At 39.9% G+C, this 25,441-nt stretch overlaps 1 protein-coding gene across 1 annotated transcript; it reads left to right on the forward strand.

Annotated features, from left to right (window-relative positions):
• The first annotated feature begins 4,837 nt into the window (after positions 1-4,837).
• LOC124282933 (cytochrome c1, heme protein, mitochondrial-like) lies at positions 4,838-17,961 on the forward strand. The gene is made up of 7 exons (XM_046718982.1): positions 4,838-4,990; positions 7,630-7,823; positions 10,241-10,367; positions 12,633-12,806; positions 13,866-14,013; positions 15,870-15,970; positions 17,621-17,961. Exons 1-7 carry the CDS (start codon positions 4,919-4,921, stop codon positions 17,717-17,719), a joined length of 915 nt encoding a protein of 304 aa, XP_046574938.1. The 5' UTR covers positions 4,838-4,918; the 3' UTR covers positions 17,720-17,961.
• Positions 17,962-25,441: the final 7,480 nt, after the last annotated feature.

A 25,441-nucleotide genomic window follows, 5' to 3' on the forward strand; every position in this document is an offset into this window, starting at 1 on the left:
ACCTCATTAATAAACTATCACATTAACCAGTAAAACCTAAAATCAATACCAATCCAGTTTCATCTTACAACTCAGGAACTATATACCCAGCTTGAACACGAGACAAATTTCATAGTCCCAGTGTAGATAGCTGGTAAGATCAATATGTGAGGTGAGGTGAAATTGGGTTTAACATCGTGCTTGAGAATATGTCTCTCATATGAAGACGTGCATGCGTGTGTACGTGTATATACAGCTGCTTGTACTAGCTAGGGGTGTCGCGATACGCGAATGTATCGATGCATCGATACATTTTTACTGACGATACGATACGCGATACATGCATGCGAGTATCTATTCCTATTTTAAAACTTTATCGATTCAATTTTTTATGCTATATCCATCTCCTTCAAAGTCTTGATAGTAAAATTATACGAGATCGCTCCGATAAATAGATGTAGCTAGCTTTACTCAAAAAATTGGTTGGAAACTAACAGCTTTTGTGATTGGCTAGACTATTTTGATGGACCAATCAGCGAGCCCGTAAGTTACCGGTAAGGCAATGCTATGAAAAGGCGCGAAAATTATGTATCGTATCGTGACCTTAAAATCGTGATACGTATCGTATCGTGAGATTGGTGTATCGTGACACCCCTAGTACTAGCCCAGACTAAAGCTGGTTTTATAGTGCTTAGCCCACTGAGATACCATGCCACAGTGAAGCATGAATACCCCACTCAGACACATTGTACTGAATCCGAGCCAACCAGTCCTTGTTGTACCCATTAATGCTGAATGCCAGGCAGGGACCAACAAGTACCATATTTTAACGTCTTTTGGTATGACGTGGTCGGGGATTTAACCCGCGACCTTCCACTATCCCGACGGACGCTCTAACCACTACACCACGGAGTAGATCAATATGTAGTCAAGATCAATGCATGACACTGTGGTATAAAGTAGGCCTTTTTACTATTCATGATGTTGGTCGAGGAGGATTCATTTTGTAAGAACCAGAAACAATTTGCAGGTACACTGGTTTATTTCAGATTTGTGGGGATTATATTTTATCAGCATGTGTTTAGACATGAAGAAAAGAAGATGAGTGCTGGGTTTTGTTGTAAACAGAAAATAACGTATATACATGTACCAGGGGTGAAGCAGTTAGGTATACCGTAACGCAATCCAAACATTCTGTATTTTCATTTTTCGTACCAACATTTATATCAACCTTTTTAAATCCTTTCTAAAATGTCTAGAAATTGAATCATTTTGTCAAAAACTATGCATTTCTTTGCTGGACGGAAGTGAAGAAGTAAATTCTCTTGTACTGAACCGGAACAGACCGAACCGAAGGCCTTGTACTGCAATATGTATGCAAGAACGTCACGCCTAACATGTACTTTGGCTGTTACGATTCACTCATGTATTCGGTGGATCAAACTGTATATCTCCATGAATTCATTATTAGTGATCACATCAATTAGGGTGTTATTTATCAAAACGTGTGCAAAAAAAATTGAAAATTTTAACAAAAAGTTATATATTCATAATACTCATGCTATCTTGTTGTTTATCTACAAGGTAATTAGCTGTCCACTGTCCTAACATGGGATAAGTACCTTGCGTGAGATAGGATAAGTCGAAAAACTGGAACATTCAAGTTATAAATTGTATGTTTATAACACCAATACTATCAAAACAACATGTGCAAAATTTAAACAATAAATTGTATATTAATAATTGGTTATTTGTGACATGCATCATACTGTGGATTCGTTGGATATCAAACATGTACGCTATTTCCTGTATTTAGCACTCACTCAAATACGTGCTAGGATGTCAGAGAATGAGGTTACCTAGCAATGACGTCAGAGTTAATAGATTGCTGAGGAGTTACTTCGCTTTGACACCAGTTTAACATTGTCTAAGGGCACCAGCACCAAAACAGACATACTAGTTTTGCCAAAAAATATACAATATGTAACAGATCAAAATCCAAACAAAGACAAGTTCGCAGTTTCATATTCTCCTAACATTCATTAACCTTTTCACATAAGTGATGCACAAATACAGATATGAAAGTACATGAATATACACAAACTATGAATCATGAATATATAGACTTTGAAATAACACATGGAAGTAAAAGTTCATGTCATGACTTTAGTGTAAAAGTTTCTAGTTTGAAGGTGACCATAGATTCCCATGCTACAGGAGACATCCTTATACATCACAGAATTTCCCTGAATTTTGAAAATTGATGAAATATTCACATGTATATATACACACATTCGTACTTGTAGCACCATTTGCATTTCATACTTCCTTATTCTGCAGTTTTCAATATTAAATGCAGCCTATGCACACATCCTAATGTTGCAGGTCAGGACACAATCTAACTATCTTTGGACATCTTTCGTAACAGTGAGTGAGTGAGTGAGATTTGTTTTACGCCACACTCAGCAATATTCCAGCTATATACCGGCAGTCTGCAAATAATTGAGCCTGGACCAGACAATCCAGTGATCAACAGCATGAGCATCGATCTACACAATTGGGATACGATGACAAGTGTCAACCAAGTCAGCGAGCCTGACCACCCGATGGGTTACTGTACATCGATTCTAACCCGAATCTGCACAGGTTTCTTTTGTAATAAATCAATATGGTAAAAGCAGGGGACACGAAGACACAAAGCATGCAGATTTGTCAGGGTATCTTTGTTTAATTCATTATTTTCATTTTTATTCTTTACACAATAACATCAAGTGAGCAGGATGAAGTGGTTTGATTTCAAATATTTTGGCTGCTTATACTTTTCACAACAGAAGATCAATGGGATTGGGTGGTCAGGCCTGCTAAATTGGGACATGCATGTTTTTGCACCCAACTGTGAAGATCAATGCTGAAGATTACAATCACAGGCTTATCTGGTCCAGACTCGACTCACCGGAAACTGGGCAATCTCTTTTCACAGAGATCTGTACCAAAACCTATTTGTCGTACTCATAAAATGAATAACAGCTAGAGTGCACTTTACCGGGTGCAGCCTTCATGTCTCGCTGCGGAGCAATTATCGTGCTAGAGCACTACTGCGCTCCAGTGCTGTCTCGCTATATCTCGGTAATTGCTCAGTCTCCCGTCACTGCCAGTCTACCATCCTAAGGGGTTAGGGCTTAGGGTGAGGTACCCTTTCTGATTCTTATTTTGGGTTAGACCTTAAATTAGGGCAGTGCAATCCTATTATATCCAATTAAAACACATGTTGCCCCACCCGGGACTTGTCAGTACAGTCCAAGAAACAATGGCGAAAAAAAAAATGAATGGGAAAGATGTGGCACAGAGAGGCGGAAGCGCAAGCACAAAGGTTTGTTTTCATTTCTCGATCTTCCGCCTCGTTGTGAACACATATTGTAAATACAGCTGAAGGGGTCGTTGTCGGCACAGGTACTACAGATATGTACCCCAAGTACGTTTCTGTATACAGACATGTACCCTAAACAAAGACAAACTACAGAAACGTACCCGGTACCCTAAACGACGGAGGAGTCCATATTCCGCAACCCAACACCGAAACTGTATGTAAATTTAGTTGTTCCCGTTCAGCTGATTGCGAGTGGTGTATGTTGTGCACTGTGACATATTCGTTACTGTGTATACTCTTATATAACGATATCAAATGCATCTAATACAACAGTATGACCGTTCAGATGAAGAAAACTCCACAATGCAGAATGGAATCATCCAAGGGTACGTTCTGTATTCTGATTTTGGCTAGGGTACATTTCTGTATACAGAAACGTACCTGGGGTACACATCTGTAGTACCAGTGCTGCCAACAACCCTTTCAGCAATATTACGGCGGGGAACGCCACACATGGGGAATCGAACCCGGGTCTTCGACGTGATGAGCGAACGCTTTAACCACTAAGCTAACCCATCGTACCTCTTAAAAATCCTTATGAACAGGGTGTTATTGAAGGGTGCAGAGAACGGACTCTGTATATTCAGAATGTACTCGAAACATGAAACTACTTATTGTGCAACTAAGGAAATAGTGATTCCTTGCGTAAATACATGTTGCAAGCACAACGGTTTGATTTCATTTCTCGCCTCACTTCTGTGCTAATGACAAGTTAAACGAGCACTCATTAACTGTGATGGTGCTTGTGGGTCCAAGGGAAAGCATCCGCTAATTACATCATAAATTTACAAAGTCAGTAATCCGCCGAATGGCGTTCGAGCCTCAGTAGGCTAATTAATCTGAAAAAGTGCACCCGGTGAAGTGCACTACTCTCTGGATAACTTGTACGTTATCAAGAGGATGACTGGCATCCAAAAAGCAAATCATGATACCCAAGATATTTCGAAAAAAGTTCAGGAAGATCCTGTGGGCCGTTGTATCCAAATCGATTTAGCAATTTATCTTTCCGTTCTCAATTATTTTTTTGATCAAATAACGGTCTTCCTTCTGGATGCAGCTGTGAGTCATTTGTGAGAGGTACTGTGTAAGTTATCACCAACCGCACGCTTGAACATAGGAGTTTTTATATTGAAATATTACGTCAAGATAACATCGACAGGTTGTTAGACATAAGACTGGTTGTTAATTCACAAAGTCCTTGCTCGTCAGTTACTACAAAGACGTATATACGTCTTTGGTTACTAACACAAAATGTGACACTCTCCATGAAAACATATTTTTTAAAGTTATATCACACTGACATATGTAATTACACATTGTTATCAACGTGTATCGTTACCTGTAAACACAGCACTTGCCGGGATCTCTCTTCCGGTACTTTTATACCCGGAAATTGCTCAGAATCAATGCGCATAACACTTTTACCCTGGTTCATAACATACGTATTTCAGCTTCCTTCGTTACAGGGTAAAGTTACTAGACGGTCTCTCTGCCTCGAGGTAAAGAACAAAAATGGCCGCCATCGTCGGCAGGACTTCGAAGCAAGCTCTATTGCGAGCAAAATCGGGTCTTGTGACCCCTCAGGTAAGACTAAAAAGGTTTCAAGTAATTAAAATAAGTAAAGGGAAATGTAAAACCGTTCATAAAAGACTATCGTCGTTCGGCTATGGCAAAGTTGAGCGTTGAGAATAAACCTTCAATGCCCTTGAAAATCACGTTTCGTAACTTTCAGTGTCACGTAAGTATTGTTGGTAGATATGTTTTCAGTTCGATTGCAACTACATAAACTGTTACTGCATAACTGTTCTATATACCTATTACCATCGAAAGAAGTAGCCATATGCAGAATTAACGTGATTAGTGCTTGACCTAAAGTAATGTGGGTGAGATTGCCTGTAAACCAGCGTGGCCAGTGTGATTCTAACCTGATACTCTTGTATTAATTCTTGTGTGTAACTGATTTGTGGGACCCAATCTGTGCACCATAAATTAAGTATTTAGCATTTGGTTAGCTTAAAATCACAACGAGTGCTCAGAGTACCTGGAGAATGCAATATATCATAATATTTTGTCAGGAGCATGTCTATTGTAGGTCACATCTTGGTGGGACCAATAACTACGTTCAGTGAAAATCTGTTGGACATGAGACCCATGACCTTCGCATTGTCAGCACAATAGCTATGCACGAATCTGTAACTGAGCATGAAATTTTTGTATGTTTATTATGTTAGGGAAAGGGTTCAGTAATTACTTAGAAAGGTTATGGGTAGGTATGGTGACATTTAGACAAGAGTTGTTATGGTTATCCAAATACCATTTGGCTCCAATATCCCAATCCGTAATAAACAGGGTGCCCAGTCCTGAGGATGAAATTTGTTAGAAATTACTACCATTTTAGGACAATCTCAATTGACCCAACCTATGCTGTGTGTATAAATTATAATGGTTTTGCCTAATATAGAAGTAAGTAAAAAGAGTGTTTTACCTTTACCTGAGAAACTAGGACTCTTGTAACTAATTCCAAGGGAACATAAAGGAAATATACTGATTCTGTAATGAGATGATGTAATAATTACTTTATCTGCAGTAACTATACTAGCCACATAAAGAAACTGTGCATTGTCAAAATATTATCCCAGTTGATAAGTACGATAACAATGTCAAACGTACATATAAACTTTAATGGAGGGATCATGAGACCATAACAAGTTGGGAGAATTTCAATTGAAAAGTCAATCACAATGACGTCACGAGTCCACAAGCGGGACAGGGGTCAAACGACCATGTCACAAGCTCAATAACGGGTATGTCCACCATCGGCATTGAGAACAGCAGTGCATCGACGGCGCATATAGCCTATCAAACGTGCAAGGAAGGCTTGTGGGATGTCACGCCAGATTCTCTCAAGTTCTGTTGCAAGGTCAAGGACGTTATCTGGCAGACGAGGAAGACGGCGTAGACGTCGATCCATCTCGTCCCAAACATGCTATATCGGGGAGAGATCCGGTGAATTTGCAGGCCAAGGCAGTAAGTCAACGTTGTGGTGCTGCAAGAAATCCATAGCAACCCTTGCAGTATGAGGGCGGGCATTGTCCTGTTGGAATGTTAACCCAGGGCCATGACGTTGCAGAAGAGGAATTGCCACAGGTCGAAGAATCTGATCCCTGTAGCCCACACCTGTTAAGTTGCCCTGAACAATCACCAGAGGAGCTCTTTGGCGTGCTGTTTTTCCACCCCAAATCATCACGGAACCACCACAAAAGCGATTCCTCTCCAAGACACAGGTCTGTGCATAACGTTCTCCCACGCGTCTATAGACACGTTGATGTCCATCACTATGGGAAATGTTAAACCTGGACTTATCTGTAAAAACAACATTTCTCCACCAAAACAAGGGTCTGCGGACATGATTTCGGCACTGTATTCAACGAGCTTGTCGATGACGTTGTGTCAGGATAGGCCATATGGCGGGACGTCGTGGTCTGATCCCGTGATGACGTAAATGTTGTTGAACTGTGTTGGGGTGGATACGGCAAAGTCCTGGGATGGTTCGGGCAGTCATCACTGCAGTCTGAAACCTGTGGCGAAAGATGGGTCAACGTCACGGAACGTGACACGTGCATACATGTTGGATACATGTCACTAATCTCTGAGTTTGAATCCTTATGTGTCTACACAGGTTTGATAAATTTAGATTTTAAATTTTTGTATGCACAGTTTCTTTATGTGCCTAGTATATATATTTATTGTCCAGAAATAATATACACTATAGATTAGCATGGCTCCCACGTCCAAACGGCATTGTGTTTTCATAGCTTTTGGCCATGTGAGTGATGTCCGTTTATGTTGTCAGAGGGGTACACATGGCCTGGACTGCCGTTTATCATGTTGATCAGACTTCCATTTGTGTGGAAACCGTGGTGGCTGAGAAGGTTAGATTGCTGACTTTGAGTGCTGGCAATTTGGTGTCTGACTTTGACTGTGGTTTCAAATCTCAAACTCCCCTAAAAGTATGAGAATCTGTATTTTACTGAAAGTGACCACTTTCTCATTGGCATGGTGTATTCAAAACATGCTATATCACTGTTACTAAATCTACCAAAATGCAGAAAAATTATTGCAATATGTTTCTTCTAAAAATCATCTTATAGTGCAACAGTCACATTGTGCAATCCCAGGTGATGTGCCATGAAATACTTACTTGCAATATTTGTATGTTGCAGGCTAATTTCGTGTCCTTCAAGAAGCTCAGCACTGGCAAGAAGGTAGTTGTTGCTGCTGCTGGAGCCGCAGTTGCAGGAGGGGTTGGTCTGGCGGTCGCCCTCAACCAAACCGTCATAGCCGCTGATCTAGAACTCCATCCACCAAAATATCCATGGAGTCATCATGGAATGCTCAGCGCATTTGATCATGGAAGGTATTTGCATACAATTTTAAGGGGTCAGACGTCAGTTTGACATAGACATGTTATTTGCTTGTTTGTTTGTTGTTTAACACTGCACTCGGCAATATTCCTACTATGTGGCAGCAGTCTGTAAATAATCAAGTCTGGTCCAGTCAATCCAGTGATCAGCATCATGAGCTTCAATCTACGCAAATGGGATGATGTCAACCAAGACTGCAAGTTACCACCCGAACCTGTTACGACAACCATGGGTTGCTAAAGACCAATTCCAACCTGAATGTAACCTGGATCTTCATAAGTCCAAAGACGTCCAGGAATCCCTAAAAATAATAATGTTGCTTCTGCCTGAAGCTTGGAACCAGTCATGTTTTTTCCTGCTTCCAAGTCCTGTGTGATACGAGAAATATTTCATTTCGGTTATCTGGTTTATGTGTGTAGCAGGACTGCGTCAGTCACGCACAGACAACAGACGCTACTTTTGTTGTTCTTCAATGGCCGATGATTTATTGGAGATATGGTATAGGTGAAAACGACAACCCTGAAACAATCAGGTGTGCAATATAATAAATGCAGCAATATACACATATCCAAACACAGATATACACATATAATTCGTACATATGTTATAACATTACAAAATAGTTGCTTCAGTAAACAATTACTGTGTACAAAATGTATTTCATTTGATATACATAACATATATACAACATATAAACCTACCAGGTGTGTGGGCCTAGGTTTATTTCACACCTGGGGACGCTGCTGTATCTGTATTCAATGTTTGCCTGTAGAGAAAATAACAATAATATATACAGACATGCTAATGATGAACATATACAAAAGCATTCTCAGCACTGATACAGTAATCAAACACAAATTTGGCTGTAGCTGAGCAAGATATAAAACAATGCAAAATAAGACCTCATTCATTCATTCATTCATTCGTGCTTATTTTCATTCACCCATTTATGATTACAAAGCTATACTTGTGTTCATCCATTCATCACATGCTCCCGTGGTTAACCTTGCCTTTTAATAATCATGTTACTAATATTACATTATAATGAATGTAGAGTATTTATCACCAACTTCACAGTACTAATTTAAGACTTACACACACTGATACAACTACAAGTTATATCTACAAATGATATACATGAACAAATAGATAAAATATCCAAATTACCTTAGAATATGATCCAAAGATATGATCCAAAGGTATGTCCAGAAAATGAACAAGACATGTTGACACACTGAAGACTGAATGTGGAGTGACCACAAACCTTGTAATGTGTAAAAGTGTAAAGCTTAGCTGATTGCCCAAGCTGGCTATAAAGACAAAAGAACGTAGGTGGGGAAGGGCTTATGTTATTGTGTTGTGTGGTGAACATGCGGTAAGCGTGCTCAGTGAACTGGCTGTGAGTGATAGTTAGTTAAGGCAGGCTAAGTATCATGATAAAATAAAATGACTGAAGCTGTGCAATGAAATTTAAAGCATTTATTTACATGAATTCTAATCAATTTACAACATGTTAAAATATACAAAATCTGTTACTGCCACATGTGTATGCTGTTGATGCATTAAAATGAATCAAACAGTCCCACTTGTCTGTATTTGTTTCCATTCCAAAGTTTGTACGTTTAGCAGTCTCATACAGATTCTGTGAATTGCAGAAAAAATGTGGAATTAGCTTTGTTATCGATCATTTCTATCGGTTTTATTTTGATTTTTAAGTTTTTCTGTTTCATTGTGCACTCAAATGATACCCAAACATTTAAAGGGCCACTGATCACTGTGCAGTGCACAGGTAACTATCATGAACTGCACATGCATTACCTTTATGACCCAACACTGCCGCTGTTACAGGTCATTGGCTCCCTCCCTCTGCAAGCAGTCTGCTGTCTGCTGTTTATTTTGTTGACAGTTACATAGACAGATTCTTTATTACAAATGCATAAAATCGGTGATTTACAATGTGATTAGGTTGTCTGACAAAACGTCCACTTGCACAGTTTGAGATCGATAGGGTCATTGGATGAAGAGATATTTACAAAAAAACGGGTCCACATGCATTTCATGCCAAACTATAAACATACTTGTGGTTTTATGACAACATAAACTGTGTTTACATCGAAGTATAAATAGACATCAGTGGCACTGTGCAGGTGTGTGTGTGTGTGTCATGTATATGTTGTGAAATGGCTAAATGAATGAAATTATTATTTTCAATAAAAGTCTGTTTTTATTAATTTTTGATAGGGAGACAGTGATGTTTTTACAAATAAGTTTCACAAATATGAAGTTCCAGCAGCAGATTTTGTATATTTTACTGAAGAATTTTGAAATATTTTCTGCAGAATTTGTTTTAAGGTGATGAATAGGGAATAAGAGCATCCTTCATGTGAACCCCACCCTCCCTCTGTTGCAGCATCCGTCGTGGCTACCAGGTGTACAAGCAGGTGTGTGCTGCATGTCACAGCATGGAATACCTCTGCTACCGTAACCTGGTCGGCGTCATCATGACAGAAGAAGAGGCCAAGGCAGAAGCTGAGGAGGTGAGCTACATAAAGGAATGCTGTGTAGTCAACAAATTTAAGGGAGCAGCCAATTGACCGTTTGCTGCAAATTCCTACCGACAAAATGGCAAATAAGTATACAATCGAAAGACTAGATTTGGCACACAATACCAAAGTACATTGTGGAAGAAATCCTATGCTTGTATATCCTGCATGCAGAGGGGTCTCTCACCTTTACCTAAAGGTAGTTTACGAGAGGTTTTCACATCTGATGGACGGCCTAGAAGCTTGTGGAAAACGGTCTTCCTCTTTCCCCTTGCAACTTGCACTATTCATAAATGTGAAACATAATGGTTTTCAAGTCATCTGAGAATTTCATCATGTATCGTACTCTCATGATGGATTGAGCTCATTCTGTGTATTTTATTGTCTTCAATTGTTATTATCTGAATAGCAACACGAAGGACATTAACTTTGTTTTGAGAACAATTTCAGGATTTTGCCTTGACTCACAAACATGGGGATCCCGGGGACCTCTAATTATTTGTTTTAACAGTCTTTGCAGGCAATACGAGGGTTCTGGGAAGTAACGGTGTGGAGAACTGTACGTTTTGATAATTTCTTTAGATCCTGGAATGAATCATTGATCATGTGGACGATGGTTGAAATGATTCATGTATCTGCTCTGAAAGAAACACCCAAACATTTAGCAAAGGCCTAGATGTGTTGTCTGTACAGTGAATAATATTGTGGGGGTGGTCGGGTAGCCTAATGGTTAAAGCATTGGCTCGTCACGCCGAAGACCCAGGTTCGAATCCCCACATGGGTACTATGTGTGAAGCCCATTTTTGGTGTCCCCTGACGTGATGTTGCTGGAATATTGCTAAAAGCGGCGTAAAACCAAACGCAGTCAGTCAGTCAGAATAATATTGTGTATCCCTTTGGACATGGTGAATTGTTGTCTGCATCCATTCTCTACATTTGTGCGTACTGGATGCACATTTGCGTGTACTGGATGCACATTTGCGCATTGCGTAAAACCCTGAATTCACACACTCCCTTTGTATATTCTGTGCAATAACTACAATAGAAAGATATGCTCCGGATGTCCACATTTCTTTTGACAGGCTTTTATTGCAGAAAAAGACAGTAGTGGGTTGGAAAAACATCGGTGATTAGTGGGCTGTTCTATACAACATACCCCATTGTTACAACAGTCACTGTTGAACTTTCCTCAAATTCTTCAATACCAATGTCTGAGATTGTAGTGACGATTTGGTATGGATGAATGACTAACCTTCCTGCCATTTGTTGCTTTCCAATATGTGTAGTTTTTGCCATTTCATCGGTACGATTTTGCAGCAAACAGACTGAAGTGGTTTAAGCGTTTGCTAGTCACGCCGAAGACCCGGGTTTGATCACCCACATGGGTACAATGTGTATTGCCATGATATTGCTGGAATATTGCTAAAGGTGGCCTAAAACTCACTCAACAGATTTGAGGGATTTGTTGAAACCTCCAGACAATGATGCATCTGTTTGGAAAAGACTGAGTGCATTATATTTATCTTCTATTATAAGGGTAACGCTATTTTTTAGGGCATTATCATTTGCAGAAGCCCAAGGTCTTTCATTAACTGCCTGACAAAGCAGGGCAGTTGAAATGACTGAGGGCTTCTGCAAATGATAATGCCCTGAAAAATAGCTTTAACATTATTATGGCTAAAATAGACAGAATTTTTAATATAATAAAAACAAACAACGGTATCAGCTTTGCAGCCTCAACTGCTTACAACAAACGACAGAGGTCACTGACCCACTTTTTACAATTATGGAAACATCATAGAACAAAACAGATGACGTCACTATTGAGCATGACGACATTCGACCTTGACCTTTGCCCATACTACTAGCCGCCAATTGTTTCAGTGCTCAAAACTGTTAGAGTTCCAGTTGATGTTATCAGTGTAATATCACTGCTGCACGTTGTAATTTATGGTACAATTGTTGTGCATAATGGCACAGATGTATCATGTGACGAATGTGAGTCAGAAATATATCGCCAAATTGAACCCAAGTTCAAACGAGGCGTAGGTGATTAAACATCAAGATCTGCGCTCCTTGTGACGTCACCTAACAACGGGCGTGATAATGGCCTGTCGTCAAGCAATTTGGGGGCATATTCAAGTTACAGTGGCCCGCTCATTTCTGATAATATGCAGGTGTTTAATGATAATTCTATTCATTTTAGCTATAAACTGTTTTATCAGTGTTTACCAGACGCAATCATGCACCTGATTGCAGATCCAAGTAACGGACGGCCCAGACGAGGAGGGCAACATGTTCCAGAGGCCAGGCAAACTGTCTGACAAATTCCCAGAGCCCTATGCCAATGCTGAGGCTGCCCGTGACGCCGCCAACAACGGCGCTCTACCTCCTGATCTCAGCTACATTGTCAATGCAAGACATGGAGGAGAGGTAAGATACTCTGCTTAATACATCTTTGGAGAAATTAGTTGTTAAGCATGTTAAGTGTTGATGTATTCAGAAACAGCAATAAACAGGCAGAAATCATGATAACAGTTTGATCGTTCAAATCCGACCCACAAATTCATGTATAATTTGTTGAAGAAATGGTAGAACATTTTGACTAAAACTAGGGATGAGGCCATTATTTTCTTTGTTGGATTTTGGGGATATTTTTCTTTTTTATGAAGTTGTAGTATGTTTTAGAAGAGTTGTTAGCAAGAATGGTCATGGACTTGGCATGTTGTGTCCCCCACCGTGATATTGCTGGGATATTGCTGGACTTGGCATGTTGTGTCCCCCACCATGATATTGCTGAAATATTGCTGGACTTGGCATGTTGTGTCCCCCACCGTGATATTGCTGGAATATTGCTGGACTTGGCATGTTGTGTCCCCCACCGTGATATTGCTGGAATATTGCTGGACTTGGCATGTTGTGTCCCCCACCGTAATATTGCTGGAATATTGCTGGACTTGGCATGTTGTGTCCCCACCGTGATATTGCTGGACTTGGCATGTTGTGTCCCCACCGTGATATTGCTGGAATATTGCTAAAATCACCATGAAACTAAACTCACTCAATTTGATAAACAATAGGTCCTCGTCGTGTAATGTTTGTAGGACTCAACAAACCTGGATCAGATGATCAGGTGGTGTAGTGTCACTGGTGGACATGGATTTGGGAATTCAGTCCCTGATTTGCCTGCTTCAGACATGACTGAGTACAGCCAGCCATGATATTGCTGATCCGGTGGTCAGGCTCGCTGACTTGGTTGACACACGTTATCGTATTCCAATTACCTAGATTGATACTTATAGTGTTGATCACTGGAATGTCTGGTCCAGACTCGATTCTTTACAGACGGCAGCCATATAGCTGGAATATTGCTGAGTTGGCATAAAACTAAACTCAACCCCCAAGTTATGAAAAGTACTGTGGCATAAATTAACATCCACTCTCTTTTTACTGATATCAACGTGCTAATAATAATAATGTTGTTGTGTGCAGGACTATGTGTTTTCCTTGCTGACTGGATACTGTGACCCACCAGAAGGCGTCAGCATCAGGGAGGGTCTCTACTACAACCCCTACTTCCCTGGAGGAGCTATAGGCATGGCCCAGGCTCTCTATAATGAAATCATTGAATACGAAGATGGTATGTGATGTTTGACTTGCCTGTTTCTTATACAGACATGTAATTTAGCCAAACATATCTGTGAGAATGTCACAAACCCGTGAAGATCCCGGGTTAGAATTGGTCTTTAGAAACCTATGCTTGTCGTAAGTGGCGACTATCGGAATTGGGTGGCCAGGATCTCTGACTTGGTTGAAACATATCGTTGTCTCCCACTTGTGTAGAACGATGCTTATTATGTTCACTGGATTGCAGAGCTCCAGATAAGCTGCGTATTTGCGTATAATACGCTACAGAAAGTTCAAATACGCAAGAAAGATAAATGCCAGCGTATGAAAAAAACACAAAATATTAACGTTTTCGCAATGTAAGAATACCAATGCGTATTCACCCAGTACATTAAAATCATGTTGCGTATCGTATCAATTCAAGCAAATTGAAACAAACTTAAAGTTTTTCCATCTCCAAGTATTCGCAATTAAAAAAAATCTTGATTAATTCTAAACACAATTAAGATGCGCAACACAGATAGAATACCAGTGATGGTTTGTTAACCCTTCACTGATTCGCCCATCTATAAATAAAGGCCAATCAAATAGCTGTTCTCTTTCTACATGTCCTGTAAACAAATCGATAATAGCGAGCAAGCGTGGTCGAAAGTTTCCGCTTGCTCAAAGTAAAATATCTAGTTTTTTTATGCTACAAACAGAAAACAACTTCATGAGAGGATTGCTATATGAATTAATAGGCAAGTGTTGTGTTTCACAATCAGATATCTTAAATGAACTTGTAAAGTAATGTAACATTAGATTTTCGCAGCGTGGAAGTGAAAATACACAATGGGAGCAAGGTTTGAAAAAACTAATTGTTAGAGTGAAAACGTGGCTGTTATATCATCTAATAGTGATCTTGGTTTCTTACTTTACACCAAAACAGATGTAGACTGGGACGCATATTATTTCTCACAGCACAAGTGGATAAAGCTGTATTAGCTATTAGCTATGCAGTTTAGCATTATTTATTCATCTTTAACCTGGGGGATTTTTATCTTGTCTCTATTATTGAATAGAAAAATGTCACACCTATAGAATTTGTTATTTGAAATAAATACCCGGATTTTAAAAATATGGTGGGTATCAAACAGTATAGATACGTAGTTGAAATTGGAAATACTCACTTAGTTTCAAGAGTATGGGTATCATACCCACATGGCCAAAAGCTTATCTGGAGCTCTGGGATTGTCTGGTCAACACTCAATTATTTAAAGACCACTGCCATATAGCTGGAATATTGCCATGATTGCTCAGTGATGCGTTAAACAACTAGCCAACCAGCCGTGATGACAGTATGTTGTGTAACAGAAGTTCAAATCACAGTATGCTGAGCAAAATTAAACAATACCGGTACATTAATACCAACAGTGGTGTTCTCAAGCAGGGCTGCAAGACCATCTCTCTTTCTGGTCAAGAGAGCACACCAATGTTCAAGTTGGTGTGGTTACAAGGTGTGGCATAGGTAACTGTGTGTTGTTGATCCCAATGTAGTGCTGGTGTTATTAATCACTGTAATAGTGATTCTCGACAAGACTTGCCAACTCAAAATTGATACCAATAAATAATCATAAGAATAGATGATCTGTTCAATTTGACAGTTCAATATGGTGTGTTTGATCTGAAGTCCTAGAAACTCTCAGGAGTCCAGCTGCCAAACACGGTCACCCATCCAAGGACTCTCAGCGCGCTCAACGTTGCTTAAGTTCAACTGATTTGTGACCTGAGCTCTATGCACAGGACCACATGCCACAGTACCCGGTTTCACATCACCTCGCTGTCTTGGTTCTATTTCAATACAACCACATGTTGGTCTTCTGTTTGCAGGCACTGAGGCCACACAGAGTCAGTTAGCGAAGGATATATGTGTTTTCCTGAAGTGGGCTGCAGAACCTGAACATGACACTCGCAAGAAGATGGGACTTAAGGTAAGAACTCATCCGAGTAGCCTAGTAGTTTAAGCGTTCGCTCGTTACGAGGAAGGCCCAGGTTCGATCCCCCACATTGGTACAATGGGTGAAGCCCATTTCTAGTGTCCCCCCGATGTAATATTGCTGGAATATTGCGGCTTAAACCATACTCACCCACAAAGAACTCATTACCATGAAAGGAGCACACCTTTTCATAATCACTTTGAACTTCTTGGCATCAATTAGATCTTCATTGTGCAGAGTTACATCTAAAATTACAGTCAAACTTTTAAAATCACGATACTGAGTTTACCCTAAATAGTATTTATAGGATTAACAAGATGGTGTGTAAAGTTCCGATATTTGCATATGAGGAATTAACCGATTCTCAATGCCAGAAGTTATGTGTAAGTCTTGGTGCTGATTGGTCAGTTAAAGACATGGTATGTCAGAGTGCTTCATTGTTGAGGAAAGTGGGATGTGCCTTCATCCATTGTTTATTGTTGTGTGTTGATTTCAAAGTTAAAACAAAAAGTTAATCAGAAATCTGTCTGTAAATCAGAAAACTCTGAATTAAGTGTAAAATCAACAAACACTAAAGAAATGAACAATGTTATTGTGAAATGAACGGAGTTCACAAATCAGTACTTATTCGTGCAAAAGAATTATAGACAAGATAGAGTAGAAGTATATATTTAATGTCAGTACACATGTATACGCGATTATATAACAATAAAGAGTAAGTAAAAGTGGTCAAGCTGATAAGATAGGACTAGGCCGAGTATCCAGGGTGAAAAGGGATCATCACACAGCTGCTGGTCTTCTTGTAATGCTTGAGAGTTTTGATGTAATCTGAGAGATGATATGCATGTGCTTGCCCCACTGTATAGTCTAAACACAGAAAATCTGTAATTCCTGGATTGGAAGCTATCATCTAAATGCGGTCCCTGATATTCCAGTAGGATATGGCAACCAGCATGTCCATCTGTTTGCCATCTATTTGCGCTTTCCAGAGGAGAACTTTCAAACTTTAAACATTACTTCATGAAAACTTGATCCACAGATCAGTCTTGTGATGAACTGGTGCCTGTTTATGATGGAATATTGAAAATTACTGAAGAGCATTTATTTATATATGCTGAAGGTATCCAATGACATTGAACCAAAAGTGGAACATAAGTAGCTCCTTTTCTGTATTGAACCAGACCTCAGGGATATGTCATTTTGCTAAGATACTTGTTCAGTACGCTGTTAGTGTCACGATCAGTTCAAAGTTCTAAATGTCTGAGCTACAAACCCTCAAACAATCTTCCTGTGTCAGGTCATTGATGGAACTGATGTACTGTTCAGGGACTGACTCCAACTTGAAGCCATTTTGTCTTCAATGGAGTTGCTAACTACAGTCCGTTTGGGTTCAAATGAGAACGATGAATAATTAAATAACTCGAAATAGGGATAAGTGCACAAAACATAAATATGGCACATAGTCCTAAAACCTCTGTACCCAACAGGATAATATGATGGGTTATGATCGATCAAGGAAAAGGTTGTTTAAGAAACTATCATGTAACATTGTTGAGGTGAAAAAAGGCTGGGGAACACAGACTGTATGAAATAATGTTATCAATGAATTTCTTGAAATTGTACTAATACTGTTGTTTATTCCAGGCCACCATAATCTTCACAGGACTAATTGCAGTAAGCTACTACCTGAAGCGACACAAGTGGTCAGTACTAAAGAGCAAAAAGATAGCTTTCAAGAAATGAAAATCTGGGGATCATAACCTGATAACAATTTGTAAATTTTATTGTGTTTCCTGTCATTGGACTAGACAAAGGACTAAGTTATTCATGGATGGATGGCTGACTGACAACATATTTCTGGCCTTCTACTATATATCATCCACGGCCAAACAGAAGGAACAGTTGTTGCATGTTGTTTCAATCATGATCTATACAGCTGTTTTCAGTCGTGATACATACTTAAAATAAAACTTAGACTGTGTTGACCTAGTGTTCTGTTATCATTGGGTGCAAGTGGTCCAGTTGATTGTAGAAGATATGTTCATGGGTTTAAAGCAGTTGATTTTTTTAAACCTTGATTTTATACTCCTTAGCCTATGGGCAAGCCAACGCACTGTCCACTCCCTCGATCAACCAACCATTCCCTCCACCACCCAAATACTCACTCAACCAAAAACTCACTAACTCAACCAACTATCCACTCAACCTTTCAACCACCCAACCACTCACTCAAACATCCAACTGCTCAACCACTCAACCTCTTAAACACTAACTCCACCAACCAGCCACTCAGTCGCCCAACCATATCAACTGCTCCATCATAATGATAATTCACAAGACATGGAAACTTCATTTCAAAAGTGATTTTTCTTGTAGCTAACTTTGCATAGGTCTTCTCCAGGCTACAGACAGGGATTCAACTAAAATACTCACCAGACTTCACCATTGGCACACAATCAAACCTTAGGTCTAGTTTTAGTGGGCTAGCGCCCCCCTTTCTCGAAGCGATCGTAACGCTATGACAGTCATAAGTTAAAGTATGGGAGTTACGATCGTTACGATCGCTTTGTGATCTTTATATTGATCTAGTTGCCTGGTTTTCAGTGAATGTTTCGTTAAGATGTGTCTCCTGCCCATAATTATGGAGACGCGTCCGTGAGACACCATGTGTCCACAGTTCTATTTAAGGACTGTTGTAAAATAGGTCCATGGAATTTATAAGAGAATGGTGATACAGTTCAGTGGGTTATCATGTATGGATGGAACTAGGCCTTTACAGAATGTCGGGGGAGACGCAAATAGCCAAAGTTGAAAGGGGAAATGAACATTGACTACATGTAACAAGGCAGATATGTCAAGATTCATAAACCTGGACAAAGTGTATTGGATTCTGAGGTCATCATACTGAATGGTGCGAACAAATCTGTTTCTGAAGCGTTGTCTATGTGAAGGAATGGACGTTTCAACTGACCAACCGAAGACACCACTGTTTTGAAGTGTGTCATTTTACATTTTGCTGTTTGCAGGTTGGAATTTGTGGTTCAAGGAAGACAGTAAAATTATTGCTATGGCTGCCATTACACAATTAAACATTTCAGATTGTCAACAGTTAATTGTGTTGTCAACAGATGCACTCTCCACTTTCAAACTATGTTTATTAGTTTTGATTGGTCGTGGTTGTACTTGTCACGTAAATTCCCAATTCACTGAACAGATATGCATCCCTTGGGCATGCCAGGATTCTGCTGTGCCCAATTATGATGCATCTCAGCACTAGGCCCGTGCATGTGGGGTTCACCCAGTGTTAGACCTGTATCAGTGCAGATGTCAGCATAAAAAAACATAGTCTGATCACAAACTAGGTTTGAAGTCGTTCCGCACTGTAATATATTGTAGATTGTCAGCATGATAAAGACGCAGACACAGATGTCAGGCACCACAAACCTCTGTAGACTAGCTAAACCTATGTCAACAGTCCCACAGTGCATCCGTGGAATGTCGGATGACTAGTCAGCTTCATCTGGGTTTACTGTTCTAAACGTACGTTGGTAGTAGAAATGCGACATCCATATTGCTCCATATGGTTTACGATAGTCATATTTAATTAAAATAATAACGAGAATATATTTAACATACAGGCGTCCTTGTACTTTAACTGTAATAGTTCCGGGCAAAGGTGTGCTTTATTACACTTTACTTGATCGTAGAGCGCACTGATTTCTTAACTGTACTTGACATATGAACCCCTGAACCCCTGGTGTTTTCTCTGAAGGGTGTTGGTGGGGTTGCATCCCAGATAGCAAAGAAACGTTGGTCCAGCGTTGGATCAATGTCTGTTTTATTCGTCAATACGTACCTCTCTCGTCGCTTGAAATGTTAGTACAAATCTCGCAATGCTATCACATAGCAAGCAATACATTCTTCAAGATGAATTCACTTTGGTCTCTATCCATTGGTTCGTAGTAAACTAGATTATGGCTCCATTGTCTATGGTGGAGCCTGCAAAAGCAATTTAGAAAAATTAGATTCTATCCACCACCAAGGGCTGAGGCTCTCCCTGGGAGCTTTTAAGACCACTCCGGTAGACAGTCTATATGCGGAGGCCAACGAACCTTCCCTTGAACAACGCTGCATTAAACTTTCACTGAAGTATATCACTAAATTACGTTCAAATGAGTCCAATCCAGCGTACAATTGTGTTTTCAACCCTCTCTATGAAAACCTGTTTCCTAATCTGCCAAGCCTGGTTCCACCACTTGGAATCAGAATTCAACCACACATATCTGCAGCTAAAATCGATCTCAATATCATTGCACCTTACCGACTTCTGTATTCGCCACCCTGGCAGATGGTGAAACCACATGCCGATCTTACCCTCACCAAACTCAAAAAGTCTGAAACAAATCCTTTGGTGTTCCAACAGGAATACAACCAGTTACGTTCTAAGTATAACACCCATAGATCCATTTTCACAGACGGATCCAATGACGATGGCCAAGTTGCCAGTGCTACAGTCATTGGATCCAAGACCGTCTCCTCTAGGATTCCGGACAACAGTTCCATTTCACCGCTGAGGCCAAAGCTATCTTCTCAGCTTTGACCTACATTAAACAGCAGAATCATTCCAAAAACTTCATCGTTTTAAGAGATTCATTATCATGCTTTCAAGCAATTCAAAATGTTACTTCAAGTCGCCCAATCATCCTTGACATTTTAGAACTTTACAACGACCTTTCTACTGGCCAGTGTGACATCGTCCTCTGCTGATTGCAGATAGCAGGTAACACAAAGGCCGATGCTGCAGCTAAAGCAGCTCTTGACAAGCCCTTATCTCCACTGCTAATCCCGTACAGTGATTTCAAACCAACTATCAAAAGTTATACTCGGGACCTCATGCAAAAAAAGGTGGGACACTCAAGTAGGAAGAAACAAACTCCATGCATTGAAGCCAACAATTGGTTATACCTACTTGGGTTGTCAGTCAAGACGTGATGAGGTAAATTTACGACGATGTCGTATTGGCCACTGAAAACGGATGGGGATGGACTCCCCATATGTGTCTCTTGCGATAAAGTTTTCACCATCAAGCATATTCTGCTTGACTGTGTGGACTTATCATCTGCAAGGGACTCACATTATGATGCAACAAATTTGAAAGATCTGTTCTCCAGCATGAGCGCTCATCTGATAGTGAACTACCTGAGGGAAGTTGATCTGTATCATAAATTGTAACTGTGAAATGTGACTAACGAAGTGCCTGCTTTTAAATTTAGTGCTATGATATTCTCTGTTTTTGTATGTAATGAATATATGTTTTTGAATAAAACTAATTTTGACTTTGTACTTACAATGTGTATTAATGCAGCCTCATTCGCGTCACTATATGGCTGGAATAATGCCGACGTGACGTAAAGCCCAACTCAGCTCAACTCAACTTTAGTTACCGCCATGTTTGATGTATGTATATATATCAACATTCAACGTGACAATTGAGGTTGTGGTGAATCGTGGTTGTAATACTTGTAGTTGTTGTATATATGGGTAGTGGCTGCTTGTGGTGGGTAAGAGTAGAGAGGTGGCCTCGACCATAGTGACTTGGATTATATGAATAAAGAGTATGATATAGAGTCGGTTTGGGGGAGATTTTAGAGGCACTTTTTTCAATTATGTAGGGTAATAGTGGATGTGGAGATATATTTTTAGTACAGTGACGTAAAGCCCAACTCAACTCAACTATCCAATGAAACAGCAACTCAATTAAACGCACTCTGTTTTTGCTGGACACCTCTGGTTATTCAAATAGAGAATAAATGCAAAAATACATGTGCTGTAATGATTTAGATGTTTTGGAAATATGAAAAATATGACAGCCTAGATGATATCAGAAAATGTCGAAAAAACATTGCATTAACTAAATATGTTTTTCACAACTGGACATGGCGGCATAACCACTTTGTTAGTAGTTTTATTACTTCAGTCTAATGCGTAACGTTACTGGCAGTGGTAGTTTTAAATTGCGTAAAATTCATAGATAATCTCTATAGATTTTGTTACTAATCTCTTAACCACCCCCCCCTATACATATATAGAACATTATTGAGATATATATATTTTATATATGCGTCATTATCAAAATTCGTGCATATTTATCTTATATGTTTGTACCCGACAAATCAATATTTTTTTATGGTAACTAATTTATCTCAGTTTATTCTACACTTTACAAAAACAAAATTGGGAACAAAATTTTTTATATTTATTTTAAACCACCCAAACCACCCAATTTTAACTCAGTTGGCATGTGTCACAACTCCAGTGGCCGATCATTCTCTTCCCACAGAGGTTACTTGTCATTTCTTCGTAGGAAGAAATGACAAGTAACCTCTGTGTGAAGAGAATGTTTATCACGGGATCCAATCTCCCTCTACACCGCCTTGGTGGAACGAGGAAGTAACGGTAAGTGGGCGTGCTGGCGATATTTGCCAGATTTCACGTACAGTACAATTCTAACAATGACCAGGTATAGCGATATCATTACTCCGTGATTGATGGACAAGGTGTGGAGAAATACGGTGGTAATAGTGTACTAATTCGGCCATGGTGTTATGTTTCCTGTGTGTGGTAATTCAGCCATGATGTTATGTTTCCTGTGTGTGACCTCCCCACTACTGTGTTGACGTATCTACTTTCGTTATGTACAGGGACCCGACTACCCTGACGTCAGTGTAGCGGTAGGTCCACACACCTACTTGTGTGAGATCTCAAACAAGTTGGTGTGTGGACCTACCGATACACTGACGTCAGTTAATTACTATGTCTATCATATCTACACATAACACAGTATTGAGACAGTATGCGTGTATAATGTCAAGTGACACTGCATTTGTTGGGCAATCTCTTACAGCCTACTTTCGTTATCGACATGAGTTATGCAATCTTTGTCAGTACATTATACAGGCGACAATAAACGTAATTGCACCCGTATACCGCGACTCTGGTGATACGAAAGGCCTTTATTAGAAACTAACTAAAGACAAAGTATATCATTAAAAGTAAACGTATCAAAGTCTACATTTTGGAAAAAAATTAGACTAATGCTTAGTCTCTGAATAGATTTAATTTTGATAGTAACAAACAAACCTATTATAAATTGAAAAGGAGCCCCAGGGAGACCAGAGATTCAGAACCTGGGGAAATCTAGACTTGCTTCAATTAGGGCTTTAGCACTGCAGGGGAGGCTAGGCTGTAGGGAAAATAATGTGGTTCAGGGTCTGTGAGACAGACTAGAAAAAATATATGTCAAATTAGTTTCAAAAGTCGTACATTGGGAGGAAATGACTGAGAGATAAATGAACGTAAGCAATGACAGAAGTATATGTGCTTTATCGTGTTGTATACTTGACACGTGAACACTGACCCCCTCGTGTCTTCTCGGAGGGTGTATTTACGTCGTGTTGTGTGTCGTTGCTGACCAGTAGCGGTTTATTATGGGGCTCAACCTCACCCTTCACCGACTGGCTGGAACGAGGAAATGAAGTTGAGTAAACGTGCAGGCGGTATTTGCCAGACTTCACGTACACTACAATTCTAATAATGACCAGGTATAGCGACGTAATTACGCGGTGATCAAACGATAAGGGGTGAAGAAATACGGTGATAATTGTCTTAGAATTCGAGCCTTTCCCGCTATGCTCCGTGGTCTACTTTCACTATGTACGGGTATATCGTTATGTACAGCCTAATCTCAGGTGACTCGGTCTGTGGACAAAACGGTACATTGACTCAAGATAGAAAACTATTAGGGCTGTCATTTCTACATTTAATAAAATATTTAGACAGTAAATATTCATAGCTGGAGTCGCGTTTGTAGGCACAAGCAGCTGACACCAGCCAAGCTACTTTCGTTATGCAAATGAGCGCTGATATCGAAGTCAGCGCTTTATGTGCCAAGTGCACGAGTCATTGTTGCTTCTTGGTGTATAGTGCGTTTGGCTCAAAAGCAGACCGATGAATTGCAATCTAACTAAAAAACTAATAAACATATAATACTCAATGAAACGCTGATCATAATCAAAACATCAGACCAACTCTGTGATTTGTTTGCAGAATTTATGTCCTAAAATTAAAAAGTTGTTTTACAAACTATCATTAATATATTGACACAGTTCACTTTTTGTTACGAGGGAGGAGTGCAGAGACAGGGACAGCCAGGTGTTAGAGAAGCACGTGCACAAGTGCCGACAAAGTTATTGATTCATTAACCTGTGCTGTGCCGTCTCCTTCTTTTCTCGCACACACAGCTGTCCCTTTCTCTGCACTACTCCCTCGTAACAAATAGTGAACTGTGTCGATATTTGTGTGTGTAGTCGTCTTCATTAACGTTTTGCGTCAAACGTAAGCTGGACGTCCATGTAGTTGGCGGAAGCAGTGTGATTGTTTGGACACCAAGTTTACACAATGGCAGAAACAAATGTGTCTCATCTTCATCACTTCATCACAGTGCCGAGATCACGCAAGCTGAAGACCAAACCTGTCAACCATCCAAGGACTCTCTGTGTACAACATTGCTTAACTTTGACTGATTAGTGACCTGGGGTATATGCACAAGACGACACCCCAACAGGCTGTTCTTGTCTCCCAGGGTGGGTAACAAAATATTGATTGGAGAAGACCTTGATCTTAGAATTTTCAGTCTTTCTCCAGAACACATACACACACACACACGTGCACGCACGCACGCACGCACGCTCTCACGCACGAACGCACATACATCTGTGAGGCTCGTCGGCTGTGGTTGCGCTGGTATGTTCAGAAATTTGAAATGAACACTTACTATCGTCTATATATAAGAGAGAATACTAAATGGTGTCCCGTATAATACCTTATTCATTTTTAAATATTCATTTATTACCCATCCAACATTAGCACAATAATATATCAGAATTCAACTTACAGAACGAGTGCATTACGCCGTCATAACAGGGTCACGCGTATAAATACATTTCATTTACGATTGTCAACAATTTGATTTTTTAAGATGAACAAGGGGTTATGAAAAGGGTTCAAATAACTTCAACCAACATGTATAAATGCTATTACACACAACCGTTACTTTGGCCATATTGCCCTAGTGCAAATAGTCCCGGCAGCATGCAATGCGTAATAACATTTAGATTTAATGTATCTTCCGTTTGCAGATGGCGACGACTCAGAAACTGCAGGAACATTTCCTCACATGCACCATATGTACGGAAGTATTTGACAATCCATGCACCCTTGTCTGTTATCACACATTCTGTCGGAAATGTGTCGTCAACTACACTAAAACCAAACCGGAAGCCATCAGTGCCAAGTCTCTGCTGTGTCCTTTCTGCAGCAAGATGACGAAAGTGACCTCCCCTGAGAGACCAATAGATGAGTGGGCGGATGAGGTCAAGCTGAGCTTTGTCATCCAGGGACTGCTAG

The sequence above is a fragment of the Haliotis rubra genome, unplaced genomic scaffold (assembly GCF_003918875.1).
Source record: "Haliotis rubra isolate DU_JTF1 unplaced genomic scaffold, ASM391887v1 Scf307, whole genome shotgun sequence".
Lineage (NCBI taxonomy): Eukaryota > Metazoa > Mollusca > Gastropoda > Lepetellida > Haliotidae > Haliotis > Haliotis rubra.

Coding starts and splice junctions, on each gene's coding strand:
- LOC124282933 (XM_046718982.1), top strand. CDS start 4,919: ATGGCCGCCATCGTCGGCAGGACTTCGAAGCAAGCTCTATTGCGAGCA. Junction 10,368..12,632: donor CCAAGGCAGAAGCTGAGGAG/GTGAGCTACATA, acceptor ACCTGATTGCAG/ATCCAAGTAACGGACGGCCC. Junction 14,014..15,869: donor AATCATTGAATACGAAGATG/GTATGTGATGTT, acceptor TTCTGTTTGCAG/GCACTGAGGCCACACAGAGT.